The 22,440-nt window shown below is 52.9% G+C and overlaps 1 protein-coding gene across 2 annotated transcripts in view; it reads right to left on the reverse strand.

Annotated features, from left to right (window-relative positions):
* Positions 1-7,343: 7,343 nt before the first annotated feature.
* Positions 7,344-22,440, reverse strand: part of ZNF783 (zinc finger family member 783) — a 22,718-nt gene continuing 7,621 nt past the window's right edge. Inside the window, exons 5-7 of one of the 2 annotated variants that reach the window (XR_005198794.1) lie at positions 13,986-14,114; positions 11,502-12,465; positions 7,344-7,429 (exon numbers count right to left, since the gene is read on the reverse strand). Coding sequence is in view for 1 of the 2 variants with exons in the window: in XM_017521053.2 (XP_017376542.1) it covers positions 11,657-12,465; positions 13,986-14,114 (938 nt within the window). In the remaining variant the exon portion in view is untranslated. Of the gene's footprint in view, positions 7,430-9,045; positions 12,466-13,985; positions 14,115-22,440 lie in introns of those variants that run through there. The other variant, XM_017521053.2, reaches the window with a different exon arrangement.

The following is a 22,440-nucleotide window of genomic DNA, read 5'->3' on the forward strand; positions in this document are numbered from 1 at the left end:
GAGCGGCCGCACAGGTGGGGCAGGAAGCTGGGCTTCTGCATGAATCGCTGGGCGCACTGAAAGGTGCGCTCGCCCGAATACACGCCCTGGTGCACAGTCAGCTTGGCCAGACGCCTTAAGTGCTTGTCACACTGCGCTCACCGGAATGGCTTCTCGCCGGTGTGCATGTGCGGGTGCTCCAACGGCGTGGACAGGCGGCCAAAGTGCTTGGCACAGCACACTCGCAGGGCTTCTCCCCGGTGTGCCTGCGGTAGTGGGTGAGCGTGACCTGGTGGACGAAGGTCTTGCCACTTTGGGGGCAGGTATAGGTGCACTCGGCTGTGTGTGCCTGGTGGTGGCTGGCGAAGGTGGCTGGCTGCGCGAAGCTCTTGGGACACGGATCACCGGGGAAGGGCTGCAGGCCATGATGCGGGTGCGGGTGCTGTACACTGAGCTCCTTCCACACGGGGCGCAGGGTGGGCACTGCTCCGTGCCACTAGCAGCTGGCTTAGCCTGGTTGGGGGGACCTGGATGGAGGGAGGGCACCTCTCGTTCCCTGGGGTCAGGAAGCAGACTCCCACAGGTGCTCCCCCCGGAAGCCCTCCTTACCAGACCCCCTCTAGCAGCCCAGGCTGGTTCGCTGTCCTTGGACCCTCCCTCCAGACTCCTCTTTGCTGTCCAGCCATGTCTCTGCAGGGAAGGGACACAGAGGGGTACAGCAAGTGAGGCGTTCCTGTCACAGGCTCTGCAGCTGGGCCACCTACCCTTTGACCTCCTGGTGTCTGAAGCTGGGCTCAGGCATCACTAAAGGCCCTATTCCCGCCTAGCCTCCTTCAGCTCCCATCATCTTCTGCCGGGTTCCACCCAGTGGCTGTTCCACCTAAGGCCACCCAACACCCCTCCCCGCTTCATCCACCTCTGAGCCTCAGCCCAAGGGTCCTCTCTACCCAGAATGCCTCTGGCCTCCTTAATGCCTCTCACCCAGACTCTAAGCCCCTCTCAAGTCCCCCCTCTCTCTCACAGAGCCCCCCAAGACCAGTGTGGTGACATTTTCCCCCAGCAGGACCTTCATCTGGGCCTCCTGTGGCCACCGAGACACCCCTTCTACCACAGGTGAACGAACACCTGCAGCTGTGCGCCCATCGTAAGCAAATGTGCTTTTTCTTAGGATACTGGCCATCTTTTGGGTCAGATTCTCAAAGGGCTCCCTGGCTGCAGACACAGCGGTGCTCCGCCCCACTGTTTACTGTGTCTGTGTTCGTCTCCCCCCTCCCGAGGGGAAGCTGTGTCTCACGCATTAATGAGCCCCTGCAGCATCCAGCTCCGTGCTGCCTACAGACGAGTTCATGAAATGAACAGGAAACAGCTTCAGGAATAAAAGAATGCAGCTTTCATGCCACTGCATGGGAGGACACCGCGCAGCAAGCACACAAGATTCTGCAGACACAGCCAAGGCAGGGAGGCTGCACACTGCCTTCCTTCAGGAGCCTCTTGCAGGAGAAAGCCCTGTTAGAGGTGCTGTGAGGCCCCCCAGGGGGTGCCGCGTCTCCTAAGGCTCAGGGATGCAGGCCTGGGGAGACAAGCCCAGCGTGCCCTACCTGAGCAGAGGTGTGTCTCAGTGGTCTCCTGTGTACCCTGCTGGCTCCTCCCACTTCCTCTCGCCTGATCCAGGACAGAAATCCTGGGGGTGTTTCCAGCTGGCCTGCGTCTAAGGGAAAGAAGAGGCTCTGAGGACACCAGGTGTCACGAGCCATCTTTCCTCTCACAGTCTCAGTTGGGACCGGACGCCAAAGGGACTCCCAATAGAACTGTAGGTTCCAGCAAAGGCACAGCACATCCTGGGGACGTGTGACATGGCAGCGAGTCAAGCAGGGGAGCTTGGCAAGTGAAGACGGACTGTGAGTTGTGACGGGGACGGCCAGCCACCTTCCAGTGCCATCCACCCCCCTTCAACACTAACAGGGCACTTGGTGTCCTGCTGGGCACATGGCCGTCCAGCCTCCAGACCATGTTTCTGGGCCTCCCTGGAAGTAGATGTGCCCCATGGCTGGTCTGACTAATGGATGTGAGGGGCACCTCCTCTAGCTATGGGACCTTCGACGGTGGATTCGGCCTCTCTGTGCCTCAGTTTCTTCATCTATGATATGAGGAAACTGAGAGTTGGAATAAGCTTAAATGGGTCAATGTTTATAAAGTGCACAGGAAGTACTAAATGTGTGTTTACTAGATGAGGAACCAATGTGTCTGGTTAAAGGGAAAAGCATCACCTCAAAGAAAAGGGGAAAGCGCACCCCTCCCCCAGCCCATCCCCTTGCTTCCTTCTGCACGGCTGCGGGCTTGGTCATGGGCCATCTCTAACCATAGTAACAAGACCTGGCCCCAGGAAAGGTGGAGCGACAGGCTGGAAGGAGCCTGGGCCTGTGAGCTGCCAAAAAAGCCCTGTCAGGAGAGAGGCCAAACCTTGCCGTGTGAGAGCTGCGGGGTTCCGGTTTCGCTGTTTTCTTCAGTCTCTGTTACAGCAGCCCAGCACAGACCTACAGTGCCCTCAGGTAGGTAACCTTCAACAGCTGGTCCACCTCACCCATCTGTGCCCGCCTCTAAGGCCTATCTTAAGATCAGGGAATAATTGCTGCTCCTCTGCCTGCTCCAGGCTTGACATGGGTAGGCACCGTTTTGGTCAGTGAAGGAAAGAATGGAGAACATTCCAAGCGTCCCCAGTGGTGCCAGCTTTTACGGCTGGGGCACCGCTCACTTCTTTCTGTCCTACACCAGGCACTTCTGACACAGTCACTCTGAAGACACCAGCCCAACCTGGCTGTCACACACCAGGCTGGCTCCATGATTAATCAGGACCTCCCTGGAAACCGCTTGAGAGAAAGTTGATCAAATTGTACCAACACAAAAAGATCCTTAAGACATATTGTCGAGTGAAAACAGCAAGCTGCAGAAGATACGTAGAGTACATCCGTGTGTTCTTAACCCCTGTGTTTTTCTGCAGTGCACACAAGTATGTAAATGCATGACGAAAATAGCCTGAAAGGTTACGCAGCAAAATCGTAACAGTGGCAACCCTGGGGGAGCCTAGGGTTGGGCGGGTGGCCAGCAGACAGCCCTTTAGCTTTGCCCGTGACTCCCACATGGTTTAATGAGAACTTATTTGTGTAATAATCCATTTGCATAATCAAAACATACACACTTTCAATGGTTAGAGGCTGGTCAGTTTCTGTTCAGAGTGCTCTCTGCGCCTCGATTCTCAAACTAACGGCACCAGAATCCTGGGGGGAAGTGTTGAAAGTGCAGTGTCCAGACCCTGCCCGTACCTCATGAATGAGCACCCCGTTTACACTGCTTCTAGAATTCTGGCAGGAAGAGCACACCTGTGGAAACATCCAATAGATAAAGCAGTCCTGCACTCACACTGACTGGGGCCTGCAGGTTTTCAGCAAGGGTTTAGAAGCAGCTTCTAGGAGTGAGACCCTGTCCTGGGGGTAAACAAGGTTCTCTCCTGGAGAAATCTGGAAAAGCTGACAAAGTGGAATACAAGAAGTAACTGCTAGAACAGCAAGGACTACCCCCTGAGCAGGCCTCATTCCTCCACTCCCACGCTGCCTCCAGCTGCCTTCAGGTGTCAGCCCAGCCTCTTTCCCAGGCCCTGCCTCCTGCTCTGCATCCCCCTAGGAGCTGCTCAGCCCTGAGGACTGTGGCACCGGCCACAGACTCTGAACGTGCCCCGGTCCTGCTCACACCTGCTGTGGGGGTGGGGGGCAGCCCAGGAGCCGGGGTGGCTGCGGTGCCTGGGCCCAGCTCCCCTCCCTCCACCACGGGGGAGGAGGTGCTGGCCAGGCTGCTGTAGCAATAGTGCTCGGTGACACAAGAGCCATGCTCCACCCAGCTGGCCTCTCGTCTTGCTCAGGGCTCCCCAGCGCGGGCTTGTGACCTGCATCCCGCCACTCCCCCGCCCTTTACTCCACCCTGCTCTTTCTATGGTGCCCCCACCCCCTGCAGGTGCCTGGAAATGCCACTTTTAGCTTTGGACCTACATGCCAGCTGCCCAGTGTCCTTGTCAACCCCCACCTTCTTCCCACTCTGGGCTCACCATGACTCAGTTTACCTACTCAAAGAGCCTGCTTCACCAGGGAGCCTTTCTCCCCAAATCTAAGAATCTAGAAAGCAAGGAGCAGTTTCTTGGCATGACTCACTGTGTTCAGAGCAACAGCTCCAGGGCTCCCGTCCTTCAGCTAGAAGGGCCCCACTGTTCCCCATGTTATATGTTTCTTGTTGTCATTGGAATAAAGGGTTCTCACCTTAAAAAAAAAAAAAAAAACTGCATTCTGATCCAAAGCTATTATCTGAAAAATAGAGAAAACTGAGCCCCTATTCTGGTTCACTGTTCATTTAATAATTATTTATTGTTTATAATCCCAGTACATGCCAGGCACTGGGTAAGGTACGGAGGAGGGGGATATCACAGCAAGACTCAGTCCTTCACCCAAGGAGAATGAAGCCTGGAGAGAAGCAGGGATCGGGCTGCAGAGCGAGGACCCGCACGCAGGCACCCAGGGTTCTGGAGCAGACATGGCGCCAGGAAGGTCTCCCGGAGGCCGCCAGCCCGCCCCTCCTCCCAGAACCCTGCATGCACCATCGCAGCCTGTCTCAGTCTCGGGTCCCTGGTATTTGCTCTGCCCTCTGCCCTTCCCCTCAGGCCCCCACAGTGGTCTCAGGCCAAGCAATGGCTCCAAAGGGACATGGAGTGTGGGAAGTGGCCCAGACCCTCTCTGGGTGTCAGAACACCCAGGCCTGGCCCTGATCGCCAGCTGTGAGGCCCAGCAGCTCATTTCCCCCATCTCGGCCTCTGTTTCTTCAGGGGAGGCCTCCTGACACCAGACGCCCTGCCCAGATGCAGGTTGGGAGGCCCAGGCCCGCCCACACACTGACAGACTCACCAGTGCCCAGGCTCCAGCCCCTCTCCGTGCTGGGCAGGCTGCAGCTGCCTGCTGGTCTCCTCTCTCCCCTGGGACCAGGAGCTCTGGCTTGGTGGTGGCCCGGCCTATGGAAAGGAAATGGGCAGTGGCAGGGCTGCCCTTGCAGGCCTGGAAAGGGAGGGTGCTCTGCCAGGCTTGGAGCAGGACTCACTCCCTCTTCAAGGCCTGTGTTGAGGGGCATGGAGAGTAGCGAGGGCGAGGCCTCTCAGTCCTCTTGGGCCAGGAGTGAGTGCCATGAGGCCAAGAGAAAGGGTTCCATCCACTGCCCACACAGACAAGTCACCTAGTCCAGACAGCTCAGGAAACTGAGGCCCAAGAGAGGGGCTGGCCATTCACAGCAGTCAGAGCTCAGGCTTCCTGCTGCCCTTCCTTCCACGTGCTTCCCCTTCCTGCCTGAGGCTGGGCAGCCTCCTCACCCTGCCTCCCACAGCACACCGGGACCCTCTTCTGAAAGAGGAACCTTTGCGGCCAGGCAAAAAGAGGGAAGGCACTGTGTTCTGGGCCTCAGCCTCCCGACAGGGAGAGAAAGTGGACAAAAAGCCAACTATTCACCTTCCCAAAGCAGTGAGAACTCCAGTGTGCGCAGGAGAGCTTGGGAGTGGGGGTAGCTACAAAACCCAGGTCTGATCAAGTCTCACACGAACACACATACCTGCCTGAAGGACCGAACTTCCTAGGGCTGGCCCTCACTTTCTGGACCTGGAGCACCCTTAAAATTCATCCTTCTTTGCTCAGCAGGAATCTCCTGAGAACTCAGTGTGCGGAGTGCAGCTTGGGGGTCCTAGGGAGGCAGATGTAAGCCAGGGAAGGCCCCCGCTCCCCAGGGGCAGACAGGCCGGCGAGCCACAGTGTGCACACAGGAGCCGCCTCTGGCACCACGCAAAGGGCAGGACAGCGAGGAGCAGATTCTGGTTCATTTACTCCACAAAACCTGGGACAAGTCACATAACCTTTGCATTTCATTACGTAAAACCTCCAAATGAGAATGACAGATACTTCCTACCTGCCCGAAGACAGAGGGCTGAACAAATGATTTCCCCATGCTTCCTGCTCTCAGATCCAGGAGTCTATGTGACTGAACAAAGGAGTCAAGCCAAGGTGCGGAGGGCCCTGAGGCCAGCCTCTTACCCAGGGCCCAGGGTCTCACAGCTCCCCTTTACAACGCGTTTGCAGAGCTCCTTCTGCAAGTTCTCCAGGCCACCACCTCGCTGCACTGAGAAGTACCTGACCATGCCTTCAGGACCCAGAAGTTCCTGTTGCGCAGCAGGTTCTCCACGTTCTCCAGCCGCCTCTGCAGCAGCCCGTACTCCTGCAGCAGGGTCTCCAGCACGGCCCACTTGCCCTCCAGCTGGTTCCCGAACTCCACGGCCATCTTCTCTCAGTCGCCCAGCTTCTTCTCGGCTGTTCCCGTGCGTCCCTCCAGGCTCTGTAGCTGGGCAGCCTGGGACTCCGTCTTTTTCTCCATGGCCTGAATAGCAGCCACGATGGCCAGGAGGGAGATCTTTGCAGAACGTTCTGGGCCTCTCCTGGAGGTCAATCCACAGATGCCAGTCCTGGAACCAGACACAAGTTCGTGAGTGGGCCACCAGAAGTAGAGTGGCCCAGAGCCATTCCCAGCTACAGGAAGGTCAGGATTCTCTGGAATCGGGGAGACATATTCTGAGTGCCAGAGAGCCTCACTGGCCAGACCCCCAAACTGACCCCACGTAATAGTCAAAGACAGCAGACACTGGACCCCCACAGAACCCCCATGAGAAGAGTCCTGAGCCAAGACCCAGGGCGAATGGAAAATGACATAACAAACACCACCTTCATAAACAGACAGAGAGTGGATCCCAGCTTTACCACTCACTGGCTCTATTAGCTCAGCCAGTTTCTCAACCAACCAGGGAACACAGCCAGCAGCAGGAGCCAAGAAGTGGTGAGACGCCCAAGTCCAGAATGCCTGCCAGGGGCCCTGGGGTCCAATGCACATCCAGGCAGCAACCTGAGTCCTCGCCTTCTTCTAGAACAAGCCCACACCCCTTAGTGGGCTCAGAGGGGAGAAAGGCCTGTTGTTCTGCCTTGGTGATCTCTAAGGCCCGTCCACCCTGACATCTACTGGTGTGACTTCCTGCCCTGCCTGACACCATGTCCACACGATCCAGGTGCCTTGTTGACCAGCCCCAGGGTGGTCTCCACCCTCCTAGCTGCCAGGCAACAGGGGCCAGAAAAAGTTGAAAGCAGAAAAGGAAAGAAGGAACCATTACAAGGAATAGGCTGTTCACCAGAGGTGGAAAGGTATTGTGTATTGCTGGGAATCAAATTTAAAATCCAGGAATCCCTTAGTGTGCAACAGCTGAGGTAGAAAGGGAGCACTCCTGGAGATGGAACTCACCTAGAACTTGATCTGTGAAGGCCGTGTTGCCTCCTCTGGGCTCCACTTCACTGTACCAGGAAGAGGCCAGACTTGAGGATGGTGAGCCATGCTGTAGGGGAAGGAAAGGGCCAGGTGTCTGGCGTCTAGTACCTGGTATGTGTGCTACACTTTGCTGAGTAGGTTTATTGGAGAGGTCTCTAAAAATCTCAGTTGCACAGAATTGGATTAATCACAGTCTGGTTCATAAAACACAGTCAGATCACTGGTCCACAGCCTTTACATTTGTTTTTAAGAATACGACATGTGCTAATGTCACACACCCTGAGTGCTCTTCCATCTCTTCAGTGCATTTCATCCACACAGCCACCTTAGGAGTGAAGGAAGTTAGGATGCCCCTATCAGTGAGAAAATAGAACCTTAGAGAAGTAATGTGGCCTTCACAGATTAGGGGCAAACATCCTCACCTCCCTGCAATGCCCTGCCACAAATGTGCCATGCGGAAATGAGTCCAAAACCACTGCAAAGCTATTTCTACTAGGAGATGACCCCTTTACTTCTAAAGACCTATGAAAATCTCAACAGCTCTTATGCAGGCCAGCCATGGCCTGGGTCAAGCCTGAGCCTGAAGCCCCTAACCAAAAGTCCTCACAATGCAGATCCCCTCAGCAGCAGCCAGAAGGACTTGGTAGGGAATTCTGGCATCAGAAGCCTCCTGAGTGGAACCAGAGCTCAGGTCCAGAGCCCACCTCACAGCCAGGAGCCAGACTCTGGCTCCAGCAGACTGCAGTGGACATCCCTCCCCAGGCCATGGCACTGATTTCAGCTTGGAGAGAGGATGGGAGCGGGATGGATCTTTCTCAGATGGTCGACTGGGTGTGTGTGTGGTGGGGCGGTGGGGGGGGGAGGTGGCGGGATTGCCAAAGGGCGAGTCCAGAAAGCGGAACCTTGGAGTCTGGAATGAAGATGTCCTCAGTCCACTGCCCCCACAGAACCGGGTCCAGCGGATATCAGGGCTGGAGGGAACCTCCAAATCTTGTGTTTAGGGCCAATCGCCTTATTCCACAGGTTAGGAAACGGGGAAAGAGAAGGGAGTTTATCATTTGGACTTAGGAGTCCTCCTCCTGCCACCCGGACTGAGCCCTCTTCAGTTCCAGGAGGTGACTGGGCTGGTGGGGGGAGGATGTCCTGGCGAATTCAGGACTCGGCTCCACGTCCCCACGCTTCCATGAGGGTCGCCCTTACTGGAGGCGCAGCTGCCTCAGCCATGGCCCTGTACTGGCCGGCCTGGGCAGGGAGTCGCCGCTGCCGTTGAGCGCGCGCGGCCCCACATGAGCCCAGCGGCGCAGTCCTCTCCGCTGACAGCTTCAGCCCTGCTTTTTCCGCACGGACCGACCTTCCGGGACCGCCGGGACTCGGGACACTGACAGAACGAGCCCGGGCAGCGGCTGTGCTCGAGGCCGAGAGGGTTACGACTGGGTCAGATCCCGGTCGCCAGGGCTGGAGGCTCCGCCCCCGCTTGGCTGGGGCCAGCAACCCAGTGCGGACTTTCCTCGGCCAGCCCTGGAGGCCCCGCCCTCACAGCGTGTGCCGGGGTTTGTGCGCGCCCGGCAGGTGTGAGCGCCCGGCCCGGGCTGGTGCCCAACAGCCTGCAGGTGTCGCCAGCTGCCACCGCCCCGCACGGCCATTCACCACCCAGAGAGCAGAAACCAGATCATGCGCACGCAGTCGTTTATGCCAACAAGTTTATTGATCACCAGTTAGGGCAAGGGACTTACATCTTCACAGTTCTCTTGGGCGTTTAACGTCGTGGCCCACCCATTTATTTCACAAATGAAGCCGAGGACCCCGCAGAGGGAGTTTGGGGCCCAAGCAAGTCTCCCACCGAGTCGGGGGCACCCTCAGCTCCTGCACCACAAAGCTTCGGTTGACTCATTTCAATGTAAAGAACGTTATTTAAACACCTCTGAGTGCTCAGCAAACTCACAAGGCCCAGCTCAAAGTTGGGCACACTGATATGAAAAAAAGAAAAAAGGAGAATCAGCACCTTGCGATATTTAAGGAGGGGCACCTGGCATTAGAAAAACAAGCCTAGTTCAGCAAAAATTTGGGGCGTAAAAATTTTTTAAAAAGAACAAGCTTAGAAACTCAGCAAAATTCTTAGCCTGAGATCTCCCCAGAACACCTGAGACTAGCTCCTGCAGCTGCACTTTCACCACATCCTGTCTGAGCTCCTGCTGACAGCCCGCCTCTGACTCGTGAGGCTCCCAGCAAGGGCTGGGGGACTCCAGAGCAGACAAGCAGGATCCAAAGCGCAGAAGGGCAGCGCCTCTTCCCAGACCCAAGAAAACCTGGCTGAACTATCACTGACTTGTATACTTACCCTCCTCCCAGAGATGACAGCAATGCTACCATCAGCCCCCAGCTCTGCTCAAGACTTTGGGAGAAGAGTGAGGGTCAGAAGGGCAGGCAAGAAAGTGGTACAACCAGGGACCAAGGCCCCCAGAAGCAGCCCTAAAGGCTGGCCACTTCTCAGTGCCAGACAAGACAGTAAATTACAAGGATATTCGGGGTCCCATCACTCCAGCTTCAGAGTCACCCGCACCCGAGCTGCTCTGCAGGCAGCACCCACAGTGGGGTGATGAGAGGCACCAGAACAGCTGACCTCAAGATGTCTCCACAAGACCTGATATTATTGCCTGAACTTCTACAGCCCAAGTCTCATGCTTTGGTAAGAATTTGTTCACCGAAATACAAAGGACTCCTGGGGAACAGAGCCCCGTGGGAGAGTCTTTCACTGAACCCAGTGGAATTGCCACTCACTCCAGAAGATAAAGGTCCTTCCTGAGGGATTCTGACTGGTGGGAAAAGGCTGGAATGGAGTAGAAAGGAGGTCCTGAATTCGAAAGGAAGCACAAAGCTAGGTTTCCTATTTGTCCCAGTGACTCTTAATTTGACCCTGACAACTCAGGTATGACACTGGGGCCGTGACTCCCTTTGACACAGAGGATCATGAAACTAGTGGTGACTGAAGGATTCACCCAGATCTCCTAGCCCAACTCTGCCCCAGAGCCCAAAGTGCTCAAAGGAGAACTCCTTTGAGAGGAGACAGCCCCTCCTTTAATGTGAAAAGCAGGTCTGGAGAGCCAGGGTAAAGGTGGGCCTCAGCCAGACCAGGGGCCTCCTCCAGGGGAGGCGCTTCCTGGGCTCTCCCTGCACTGCCCCTCAGGGTGCCTTCTAGGGTCCAGCCAATACATCTTACACACCAGTGAACACTGAGCCCTTGGTGGGGGGGGCAAGTGTCGCCCACTCCAGGCTTCAGTTTCCCCTCCCAGCTGACAACAAAAGTAAATCACAGATATGACTATCCCACGGGGTAAGCACTAGGAATACTGGGAGTCACTCTGGGCAGAGAAACACACACCTGGGGAGACACTGTGCTTCCAAGACAGCGGCCAAAACATCCCCATCAAAACCCACAGGCTGCGCTGCGTGCAGGGGCTCACCCCTGTAATCCCAGCACTTCAGGAGGCCGAGGCAGGTGGATCACCTGAGGTCCAGCAATCAAGACCAGCCTGGACAACATGATGAAACCCCATCTCTACCAAAAACACAAAAATTAGCTGGGCGTGGTGGTGACTGCCTGTAATCCCCGCTACTCAGGAGGCTGAGGCAGGAGAATCACTTGAACCCAGGAGGCAGAGGGTGCAGTGAGCTGAGATTGCACCATTGCACTCCAGCCTGGGCAACAAAAGGGGAACTCCATTTCAGAAAAAAAAATAGAACCACAGGCTGGTGGAAGCAGCTCCTCTTCCAGCCCTGCCAACTTCACAAAAGGCAAAGTTCCATTAGCAACTAAACACATCTACAAAAGCACTTGAAAGTCTCTGTGTTTCAAAGTAGCAAAGTAGAAGAATTTCCTTTCTTCAGGCCATCCATCCACTCCACTGTTTCTCATGGTGACAGGAGGCAAGGAATCTCTGCACAAAACAAAAATCCCTGGTCCCCGATGTCTCTATTGCCCCCATATTGGAAGGGCCATGATCTCTGGTCCTCTTGACTGTGGTGCCTACTAGAGGCCCCATCAAAAATAAGGCATCCCTTAAGCCTTAAGGAATCTTTTACAAGTCAGGAATGCAGAAAAGGCAGCAAAGAGTGTAAACACGAAAGAGGAAACAAGGCACCTGGTCACACACACTGTCACCGAAAGGGTGGCTGCTTCCCATTTGAATGGGTAAAAACAACAAACCTCTCTCCAAACCATCCCAGGACAAGGAGGAACCTGCATCAGGCACAGCGGGCAGGCCCTGCCAGGGGTCCCCTGTGGGCTTCTGCCTGGTCAGCCCTCCTCTGTGCGGCTAGGCCTGGGCAGGGTGGGCAAGTGTGGGCGCGCCTGGCCTCGGGCATGGGTCTGCATGTGCACAGCCAGGTGGTGGTTCCGGTTGAAGGTCCGGCCACACTGGGGGCACTGGTAGGGCCGCTCGCCAGTGTGGATACGCTGGTGGCGGAAGAGGTCCGAGGGCCGGCGGAAGGTCTTGCCGCAGTAGGGGCAGGCAGGCCAGCCCTGGCCGCTGCCGGTGTGCAGGCGCTGGTGCAGCAGCAGGCTCTTGCGCTGCTGGAAGAAGCGCAGGCACTCGCTGCAGTGGTACATCTTGCTGGCCACAGGCCGCCGCACCGCCAGTGTGTGGCCCCCAGCCACCGAGCGGCAGTCCTCAGGGTCCTCTGGGAGCCAGCGAATGACAGGGCCGGGCACCACCACCTCCCCCGGCTCCAGCGTGTCCTGGCTTTCCCTGCAGCCGGTGAGCGAGTGGCCTGGGGCCTCCCGCCGCCCCTCCTCCACGTGGGTCCGCTGATGAATTGTCAGGTTGATCTTCAGGCGGAAGCTCTGCCCACAGTCGGGGCAGGGGAACGCCCGCTCCCGCCGGCGGGGGAGGATTCGGGACGTCTCCCCGCAGGGCCCCGGTGGCCGTGGCTCACCCGCCCGCATGGGCACGCCAAGGGCCTGATGACGGCTGGGGCCCTCACGCCTGTTCCTGGGCCCTCGGGGGATTCTGCACTTGGTCTGGCTCGGCAATACCCCCAGAAAGAGCCGCTCAGGTGTCATCTCGTCTTCGGACTGTGCCTCTGTCTTAATGGCCACACCACCACCTGGCAAAAGGAGTCTACATTGGTTTCCAAGAGGACCTCACCACCCTGTTCCCCAGGTCACTCCACCCAGTCCTGGCTTCCAGCCTCAGCCCAGGCGCTGTCTCCCCACAGTGCTCACAACACATTGCAGGGGTCCTGCTCACTGAGCCCCCCCACACAGGCACTGCCTCACACTGTCACTCAGTCCTGATTGTCGTCATCTGCCTCATTCCTGGAGGCCAAGCTAAGGACATGAGGGGAGGGGAGATCACGCTGCAAGGCCAGGAGCCAGGGAGCCGGGAGGTCAGGATCACCTGGAGTGAGACACAGAAGCAGAGATCCTGGACACAACAGAGAGGCTGGCAGGACCCCACCCCCAAGTGTTCTGATGACACTAGTTACCATCTGTGAAAGACAATGAGCCCTAGGGGCCCTGGCTGCCCCCAGACCACCCTAAGAGGCCTCTGTGGACTGGGGTGGTGACTGCCGCGCCTGTGCTCAGCTGCTCATCCACACGACAAATCTGCAGAGTGTCCGTGATCTGCCTGCACCACACTCACTGGTGACAGAGAGGAGGCATTAGGACCTGAGGCTCCTGCCTGGGTCTGTGTGGGTCTCACTCAACTTCCAGGTTGGATGGAGCCAAGGAGCTGCCAAGACAGCAGTGACAGGACAACTGAGGCAGTGGCAGGTGATCACAGCAATCTGCTGGAGACCTCGGACCCCAGGTCTCAGCACCCAACTCTCAGGGGTCCCTAATGTGAGGGAGAAAGGGTCCTGGCACAGCGCCCTCTCAGGGAAGCACAGACGCTATGCAGGGGAACACACACAGACTGCGGGCCTGAGGGGCTGGGATCCTGGCCACGCCAAGACCATGTGAACAGCTTTTCCATCATTATCAGACCATGTGTGTAAGGTCTGATGCCTGGGTTTTCATGCAGTGCCTTTCCAGCCAAGCCAGACCAGACCACAATGGGGAAAGACCAGGAAGGACCGCAGACTGATCTGGGTCCCCACAGTCCCCAGGGAGACAGCAGCTGGAGAGGGAGGGAGGGAACCCTCAGGAGGAAGCCCCTTACCAGGTACCACCACCCAACCCCACCCCACTCCCAAAAGGCTCCCATGCTCCTGTGGGGCTTTGCTGTGGCCACAGGTGCCTCTGCCCTTCTTCCCTGGCCCTGGGAGGTTTTCAGAAAGAGAGCGTTTATTGAGAAACGGCACCACGCCAGGCACAGGACACACATTGTCCAGTGACCCTCATAAGAACCCTGGGAAGGCCCAACACACCCCTCTACCCCCTCCCCTCACTCTGCTGGACTGGTGTTTCCAGGCCCCCAAAACATGGAGGAACCCACCCCTCTATTGAGACTGTTTTCTCATGCTGAAAATGCCAAAACCTACCTTCTTTCAGGCCTGTCTCAAGGGCCCATTACCCAAAAAGCCTGTCCAGTCCAGCCCAAACACGTTCCCAGCCATCTCTCCCGTAACCACGCGCTGCCTTGGGACTCTGTTCATCCTGCCGCCTCGCTGTCCTCACTCACCTGCTCCCAGCCCGGCTGGGGCCGCTCTCGCCTCGGAGTCCCGCTGCTGCTTGGGGGCCTGCCCTTCTTTCAGCTCCTCCTGGGCAGGGCTAAGTGGGCTGGTGAGGTACTCTGGATATGGAGGGAGGCCTGGAGAAAGCAAATCAGTGACACTGAACACAACGCAGAGGTCTCCTGCCCAGGTGACCGGGGACCCTCTAGGGAAGGCTAATGGCAGAGTCACTGGGATCCTGGGGTCTCAGTTCCAGCACAGGGCATGATAATAAGGTGGACCCCACTGAACACCTGGCAGCTAGAGTCTAGTCTAAAGCCTCATGTCCCAGAGAAGGAAACTGCAGCACAGGAATTCAGCAGACAGGAATTCACGGTAATGATCGCCAGGCAGATCATGACAGAATCTGGCATTTTAAGGCAGGAAAGAGAAACCCCATGCCTGTTCCTCCCCCTCCCATCCCCATACCCTCCCCCTCCCCTCCCTTCCCCCTTTCCCCTTCCTCCTCCCCCTCCCTCCCTTCCTCTCCCCCTTCCCCTCCCCCTCTAAGGGCATAAGGGAGACCCAAGGCGGGGCAGAAACACACTGAAGATATGGCTTTAGGAACATTGAAGCTTCTCCCTCAGTATTTGTCTTTCGAGCTAACTCCATCCCTAGTCTACTCCTTAGGGCCCAAGTCCACACACACGTTTACTCAGCGCCCACCTCCCCAGAGTGATTGTAACCAATCCAGCTGTTAGCAAGACTTGCAAACGGTAAAGCCCCAAAATGAGCACGTGTCCTCTCACACAAGAAATGAAGCTCTTTTTCTTTTTGAGACAGAGTCTTACTCTGTCACCCAGATTGGGGTGCAGTGGTGCGATCTCGGCTCACTGAAAACTCCACCTCCTGGGTTCAGACAATTCTCTGCCTCAGCCTCCCCAGTAGCTGGGATTACAGGCGCCTGCCACCACGCCCAGCTAATTTTTGTATTTTTAGTAGAGAGAGGGTTTAACCATCTTGATCAGGCTGGTCTTGAACTCCTGACCTCATGATTCACCTGCCTCGGCCTCCCAAACTGCTAAGATTACAGGCATGAGTCACCACGACCAGCTGAAGCTCTGATTTTTTTAAGCAAAAAAAGATGATGAGAAAAAACTGATGACCAAAAGGCTAACAGTAAGAGAGTTGATGGAATGCTGCCATCAGAGATGAAATCAGCAAACGGCTCACATCGTTTGTCCACTTGATGCTAAGAGGGATTTGACATCAGATGGGCATCAGATCAGAAGGGAACAGACAAGAAACCCAGAATCATGGAAAGAGTGACTCTACCTCCAAAACTAGGTTTGAATTTACCACGTTGGATCTTCCTGAACTTAAGCCTCCAGAGAACAATACTTTGTCAGAGATTAAAAAAAGCCGGGTGTGGTAGCACGTGCCGTACTCCCCGCTACTTGGGAGGCTCTGGCAGGAGGATGGCTTGAGCCCAGGAGTCTGAGGCTGCAGTGAGCCATGATCGTGCCACTTACATTCCAACCTGGGCAACAGGGCCAGACCCTGTCTCAAATAAATAAATAAATAAATAACCCAAGTGGGGTCCTCTCTACCTCAACTGAGGTTCTCTTCTAAGAGAAGAGGTAAAACCAGCTAGAAGTTATCAAAAGGTGAAATAGTGGTGAAAAGTAATAATCCAATTGAGTCTATGCCTGCTAACACTGCTACCAATCTCCCTTTCCATATGAGGGAGTTATACACCAAGTTACACTGCCCCTAAAAATGGTACTTTCATGACAAACCTAAAGGTGGTTGCTTCATCAGCAGATCCAAAAAATTTCAGTGGATCATCCTCTGAAGTTTAATCTTTGGATCCTTCCTACAACAAAGAGAAACACATCATCCATCCTCCTAAACAGCCCCAAGCATCACAAGGTGGTGACTAAGCAAGATGAAGCTCAAAAAAGAATGAGAAACAGAATGGTCTAAGTGAAAATATGAATCCTAAGTGTTTGTGACCCACTAAGAATTGAAAATGAGGTCAGGTGTGGTGGCTCACGCCCGTAATCCCAACACTTTAGGGGGCCGAGGCAGGAGAATTGCTTGAGCTCAGGAGTTTGAGACCAGTATAGGCAACATGGTGAAACCCTGTCTCTACAAAAAAAAAAAAAAAAAAAAAAAAAAAAAATACCAAAATTAGCCTGGCATGGTGGTGCATGCCGAAGTTCCAGCTATTCAGGGGGCTCAGGTGGGCCTTGGAAGTGGAGGCTGCAATGAGCTATGATTACACCACTCCAGCCTGAGCAACAGAGCAAGACCCTGCCTAAAAATTAAAAAAAAGTTAGGAATAATTTTTAAAATACTGGGAAGAAGAACTAGATTCTGTGCAGCTGGATTTGGGGGCGGCACTGGCAAAGCGGCAGCACCCCCAGGATCAAGCAGCCTGCAAGCCAGCGGTGCTCCTAGTTGGGAAAGTCCTAGGCCTCTCCAAAAATGCCACTTCCATTGGTTCCATCAGGTGAAGACCTCACACAGCCCGCTGGCCCTCTATGCCCCCAGATGAATAAAGGGAAGCACAGGCCAAGAAAGGAAGTTCATTGAAGATTACTTTGAAAGAATGGCAGGAGAGATGGCAGCAATGTCTCCCAGCTGTTACAAGTGACTACACACAAGAGTATACCACTCAGAAGACAAAATAAAGAAAAAATAAATTTTAAAATAAATTTAAAAGTTCACCTGTGAAATGATGTGAATAAAAAAAAAAAAAAGAGTAGTCCAATGGTAGTGACAACCAGTGCCCCAAGAAGGCAGGTGTCAGCTACAGGGGGATGACAGAACTGGACTCCCAAAAACAGGCCAGACTCAGTGGCTCACACCTGTAATCCCAGCTATTTGGGAGGCTGAGGCAGGAGAATCGCTTGAACCCAGGAGGTGGAGGTTGCAGTGAGCCAAGATTGTGCCATTGTACTCCAGCCTGGGCAACAAGAGAGAAACTCTGTCTCAAAAACAAACAAACAAAAACTGGACTGCTAAAGTTCCCGGGTTTCAGCTTGATCATCTACAAATCTTTTTTTTTTTTTTTTTCCAGAGACAGAGTCTTGCTCTGTCACCCAGGCTGGAATGCAGTGGCGTGATCTCAGTTCACTTCAAACTCTGCCTCCTGGGTTCAAGCAATTCTCCTGCTTCTCCCTTCCAAGTAGCTGGGATTACAGGTGCCCACTACCACACCCGGCTAATTTTTGTATTTTTAGTAAAGACAGGGTTTCATCATGTTGGCCAGGCTGGTCTCAAACTCCTGACCTTGTGATCCATCCACCTCGGCCTCCCAAAGTGCCACACCTGGCTAATTTTTGTATTTTTAGTAGAGACAGGGTTTCACCATGTTGGTCAGGCTGGTCTTGAACTCCTGACCTCATGATCTCCCCACCTTGGCCTCCCAAAGTGCTGGGATTACAGGCATAAGCCACTCTGCCTGGCCTTATTTTCTTTTTAAAGTGGACATATTCTGAATACAGGTTTCATTATGGGGGTCAGGAGGACAAATGTTTACTTTCATATTTTCTCTGTAAGTAAAAGGGCTGATATATTTTGAATAAAGAGTGGTAAAAAAAAAAAAAAAAAAACTGTGTGGGGGGGTGGGCAGTTGCAGTGACTCATGCTTATAATCCCAGCACTTTGGCAGGTCAAGGCAAGCAGATCACCTGAGGTCAGGAGTTCAAGACCAGCATGGCCAACATGGTGAAACCCCATCTCTACTAAAAATACAAAAATTAGCCAGGTGTGGTGGTGCATGCCTGTAATCCCAGCTACTCAGGAGGCTGAGACAGAGAATTGCTTGAACCCAGGAGGTGGAGGTTGCAGCAAGCCGAAATTGTGCCACTGCACTGCAGCCTGGGCAACAGACCGAGACTCTGTCACACACACACACACACACACACACACACACAGAGAGAGAGAGAGAGAGAGACAGATTCTGGCTCTTTAGGAACTCCTGGCTCAGAACACTACAATGCAGATTCCCAAGCCCAAATCCTGTACTAGGCTAGTATAGCAGCATCTCCTGGGGAGCACCTCTGGGAATCTCATCAATAGGTTCAGGGTGAGCCTAGTAAATATGCATTTTTTAAAAGATTCCCAGAGCAAAAATAATAATAATTCACAAAATAAGAAATTTAAATGGCCTTTAAACATATTTTTTAAAAATAGGGCCAGGTACAATGGCTGATGCCTGTAATGCTGCCACTTTGGGGGGCCAAAGCAGAGGATTGTTTGAGGTCAGGAGTTTGAGACCAGCCTGGGCAACACAGCAAGACCCTGTCTCTACAAAAATTTTAAAAATTACCAAGCATAGTGGCACATGCCTGTGGTCCCAGCTACTCAGGAGGTTGAGATGGGAAGACACTAGAGCCTAGGAGTTCAAGGCTGCAGTGAGCCATGATTGTGCAACTGCACTCCAGCCTGGGTGACAGAGTGACATCTTGCCTCAAAAGAAAGGGGAGAGGGAACAAAATGGTCGAACAGAACCCTCAGTGATTATCCCCCCAACAGAAACAGGAAATTCAATACTATTCACACAAGAAGGCACATTCAAAAAAACCAAAAAGCAGATGAGCAGTCACAGTACTTGGTCGTAACATCGTATGAAGGAAAGCAGCACTGAAGAGGGTAGAAAAGAGTCTTGAATTGCGGATACCAACTCTCCTCCATCCGCCGGCAACAGCCATGTGGCACCAGAGAATGTGTGCTCTTCAGGGAGGAAGAGTGCAGTGACTGTGGGACTTTGCATCGGAACTCAGTGCTGCCCTGTCACAGCAGAAAGCAACACCAGGCATAACCTAGCTGGCACCCACCCACAGAGGGGGCATTTAGAACAGCCCTAGCCACAGACAGGCATGGTGGCTCATGCTTACAATCCCAGCACTTTAGTAGTCTGAGGCAGGTGGATCAACTTGAGGCCAGGAGTTCGAGACTGGCCTGGCCAACATGGCGAAACCCTGTCTCTACTAAAAATACAACACATTAGTCGGGCATGGTGGCGCATGCCTGTAGTCCAAGCAACTCAGGAGGCTGAGGCACGAGACTTGCTTGAGCCTGCAAGGCAGAGTTGGCTAAAGTGCTCCAGGGTCCTAATAAGGTAGTCCAGGCCACAAGGACTGCAATTCCTGAGCAAGTCCTGGTACTGTGCTGGGCTCAGAGCCAGGGTACTTGGGAGGGCAGGTGACCCAGTGATACATCAGCTGAGACAGCTAAGGGAGTACTTGCACCACCCCTCCCTCAACCCCAGGCAGCGCAGCTGACAGCTCCAGGGGAGACTATTTCCTTCTGCTTGAAGTAAGGAAAGGGAAGAGTTAAGAGGACTCTGTCTTGCAATTTGGATACCAGCTCAGCCCCAGTAGGATATGATACCGGGCAGAATCCTCAGGTCCCCATTCCAGACCCTAGCTGTCAGACACATCCTGGGCCAGAAGGGAACTTCCTACCCTGAAGGGAAGGACCCAGTCCTGTCTGGATCCATCACCTACTGATTAAGAGCCATTGGACCCTGAGTAGACAGCAGCAGTACCCAAGGGGTAATCACCCTAGGCCTTGGGTGAGACTGAGGGACATGCTGGTTTCAGGTGTGACTCAGTACATTACCACTTGTGGCAGCTATGGAGAGAGACTCCTCTATTTGAGGAAAGCAGAAGGAAGAGGAAAGGCGACTCTTTTGTAGCTTGGGTACCAGCTAAGCCACAGCGAGGCAGAGAATCAAGTAGGTTCCTGAGGTCCTCAATTCCAGGCCGTAGCTCTTGGATGGCATATCTGGGCCAGAGGGAAGCCCGCCTGGCTGCATTCACCACAAGCTGACTGAAGAGCCAACATGGTGAAACCCCATCTCTACCAAAAATACAAGAAATTAGCCGGGCATAGTGGCACACACCTGTAGTCCCAGCTACTAGGAAGGCTGAGACAGGAGAATCGCTTGAACCTGGGAGGTGGAGGTTGCACTGAGCCAAGATCACTCCATTGCACTCCAGCCTGAGCAAAAAGAACAAACTGTATCTCAAAAATTTAAAAAGATACAAAAGTTAGAGAAACTATTCTATATAAAAGAATTTCAGCTATTAAGTGCAGAACTAATGACAGAATCTCACCACTTTGCAACCCCAATGCAAGAAGGAATCCAGGTGACAACCTTCAGTGGCTATTAAAATCATCAGGTGAAAAGTTGATGTGGAGCTTAATAATAAAAGGGTAAGAGACTGACAATCAGCTGGGCACAGTGGCTCATGCCTGTAATCCCACCACTTTGAGAGGCTGAGGTGGGTGGATCACCCGAGGTCAGGAGTTCAAGACCAATCTAGCCAATATGGCAAAACCCCGTTTCTACTAAAAATACAAAATAAGTGGGTGTGGTGGCGCTTGACTGTAATCCCAGCTACTTGGGAAGCTGAGGCAGGAGAATCACTTGAACCTGGGAGGTGGAGGTTGCAGGGAGCCAAGATGGCACCAGTGGACTCCAGACTAGGCAACAAGAGTGAAATGCCAACTCAAAAAAAAGAAAGAAAAAAAGACTGATGATCACAAAAAGAGAGACAACCAGACCTCTGTGCCTTCTGATGTGACACAGGAAGGCGCACACAGCACTACCTCTGACATAGTCTTGCCAAAGAAATTGAACCTAAAGTTAAATAAGCCTCTAGATTTACCTACCAGTTAGGAAGTGCAGGAAATAAAAGAACACGTTAAATAACACCAAAGCTAAACTGTGGGCATTAAAAATAACAATGAAATGTCAATAAGTAGATAGTATTAAAGGGGGAGTCATCCAGGCCAAGGCAGGAGGATCACTTGAGCTGAGGAGTTCAAGACCAACCTGGGCAACATGGCAAAACCCCACTGCTACAAAAAATTAGCCCAGGGTAGTGGCACATGCCTGTCGTTCCAGCTACTCGGGAGGCTGAGATGGGAGGATCACTTGAGCCCACGAGGTCAAAGCTGCAGTGAGCTGAGATCATGCCACTGCATTCCAGCCTGGGTGACAGAGTAAGACCCTGTCTCAAAAATAAATAAATAAATAAATTGGGGGTGGGGGGAATTTATCAACTGATAAAGGAATAAACAATATGTGATGTATCTTTATGATGGAATATCACTCAGCCACAAACAGGAATGAAGTACTCATACATACTACATGTGGATGAACCTTGAAAGCATTATGCTCAGTGAAAGAAGGCAGGCACAAATGCCACATATTGTATGATTCCATTTTTATGGAGTTTCCAGATGGGTAAATGCATAGACACAGAAAGCTGATCAGTGGCTGCCTGGGGCAGGGCAACACGTGGGCAGAGGAATGAGGAACAGACAGTGACTACTAATAGGTATAGGGTTTCTCTCTGATGGAACAGGAAAGGTCTAAAATTACATTGTAGTGATGGCTGCACAACTTTGTGAATATACTAAACACCATTCAATTATAGGAAGTCCTAGCCAGAGCAATAAAATAAGAGAAAGAAATAAAAGGCATCCAAATAGGAAAAGAAGTTAAATTATCTCTCCTTGTTAACAATGATTCTATACCTAGAAAACCCTAAAAACTCTGTCAAAAGCCTACTGGAACTGATGAACAATTTTAGTGAGGTTTCAGGATACAAAATTAGTGTACAAAAATAAGTAGCATTTCCATACAAGAATAATACCAGGCTGAGAGTCTAATCAAGAACACAGTCTCATTTACAATAGCTACAAAAAAATTAAATACCCAGGAATACAGCTAACCGCAAAGGTGAAAGACCTCTACAAGGAGAACTATAAAACACTGTTGAAAGAAATCAGAGATGACACAGATAAATTTTAAAACATCCCATGCTCATGGATGGGAAGAAACAATATTGTTAAAATGGCCATACTGCCCAAAGCAATTTATAGACTCAATGCGATTCTTATCAAACTATTCACATCATTCTTCACAGAATAAGAATAAACAATTCTAAAATTCATATGAAACCAAAAGAGCCAGAATAGCCAAAGCAATCCTAAGCAAAAAGAACAAAGCCAAAATTATCACACTACCCAACTTCAAACTATACTATAAGGCTGTAGTAACCAAAACAGCATGGTGCTGGTACAAAAACAGATGCACAGACTAATAGAAAAGTCAGAAATAAAGTCACACACTTACAACCATCTGATCTTAGACAAGACTGACCAAAAAAAAAGCAATGGGGGAAAGACTCCGTATTCAATAAATGGTGTTGGGATAACTGGCTAGACACGTGCAGAAGAATGAAGCTAGACCCTTACCTTTCACCATACACAAAAAGTAACTCAAGAATGATTGAAGATTTAAATGTAAGATCTCAAATTCCATTTGACCCAGCAATCCCACTATTGGGTATATACCCAAAGAACTATAAATCATTCTACTATAAAGATACGTGCAGCCGGGCGCGGTGGCTCAAGCCTGTAATCCCAGCACTTTGGGAGGCCAAGGCGGGTGGATCA

This window comes from Cebus imitator, unplaced genomic scaffold (assembly GCF_001604975.1).
Source record: "Cebus imitator isolate Cc_AM_T3 unplaced genomic scaffold, Cebus_imitator-1.0 Scaffold20, whole genome shotgun sequence".
Lineage (NCBI taxonomy): Eukaryota > Metazoa > Chordata > Mammalia > Primates > Cebidae > Cebus > Cebus imitator.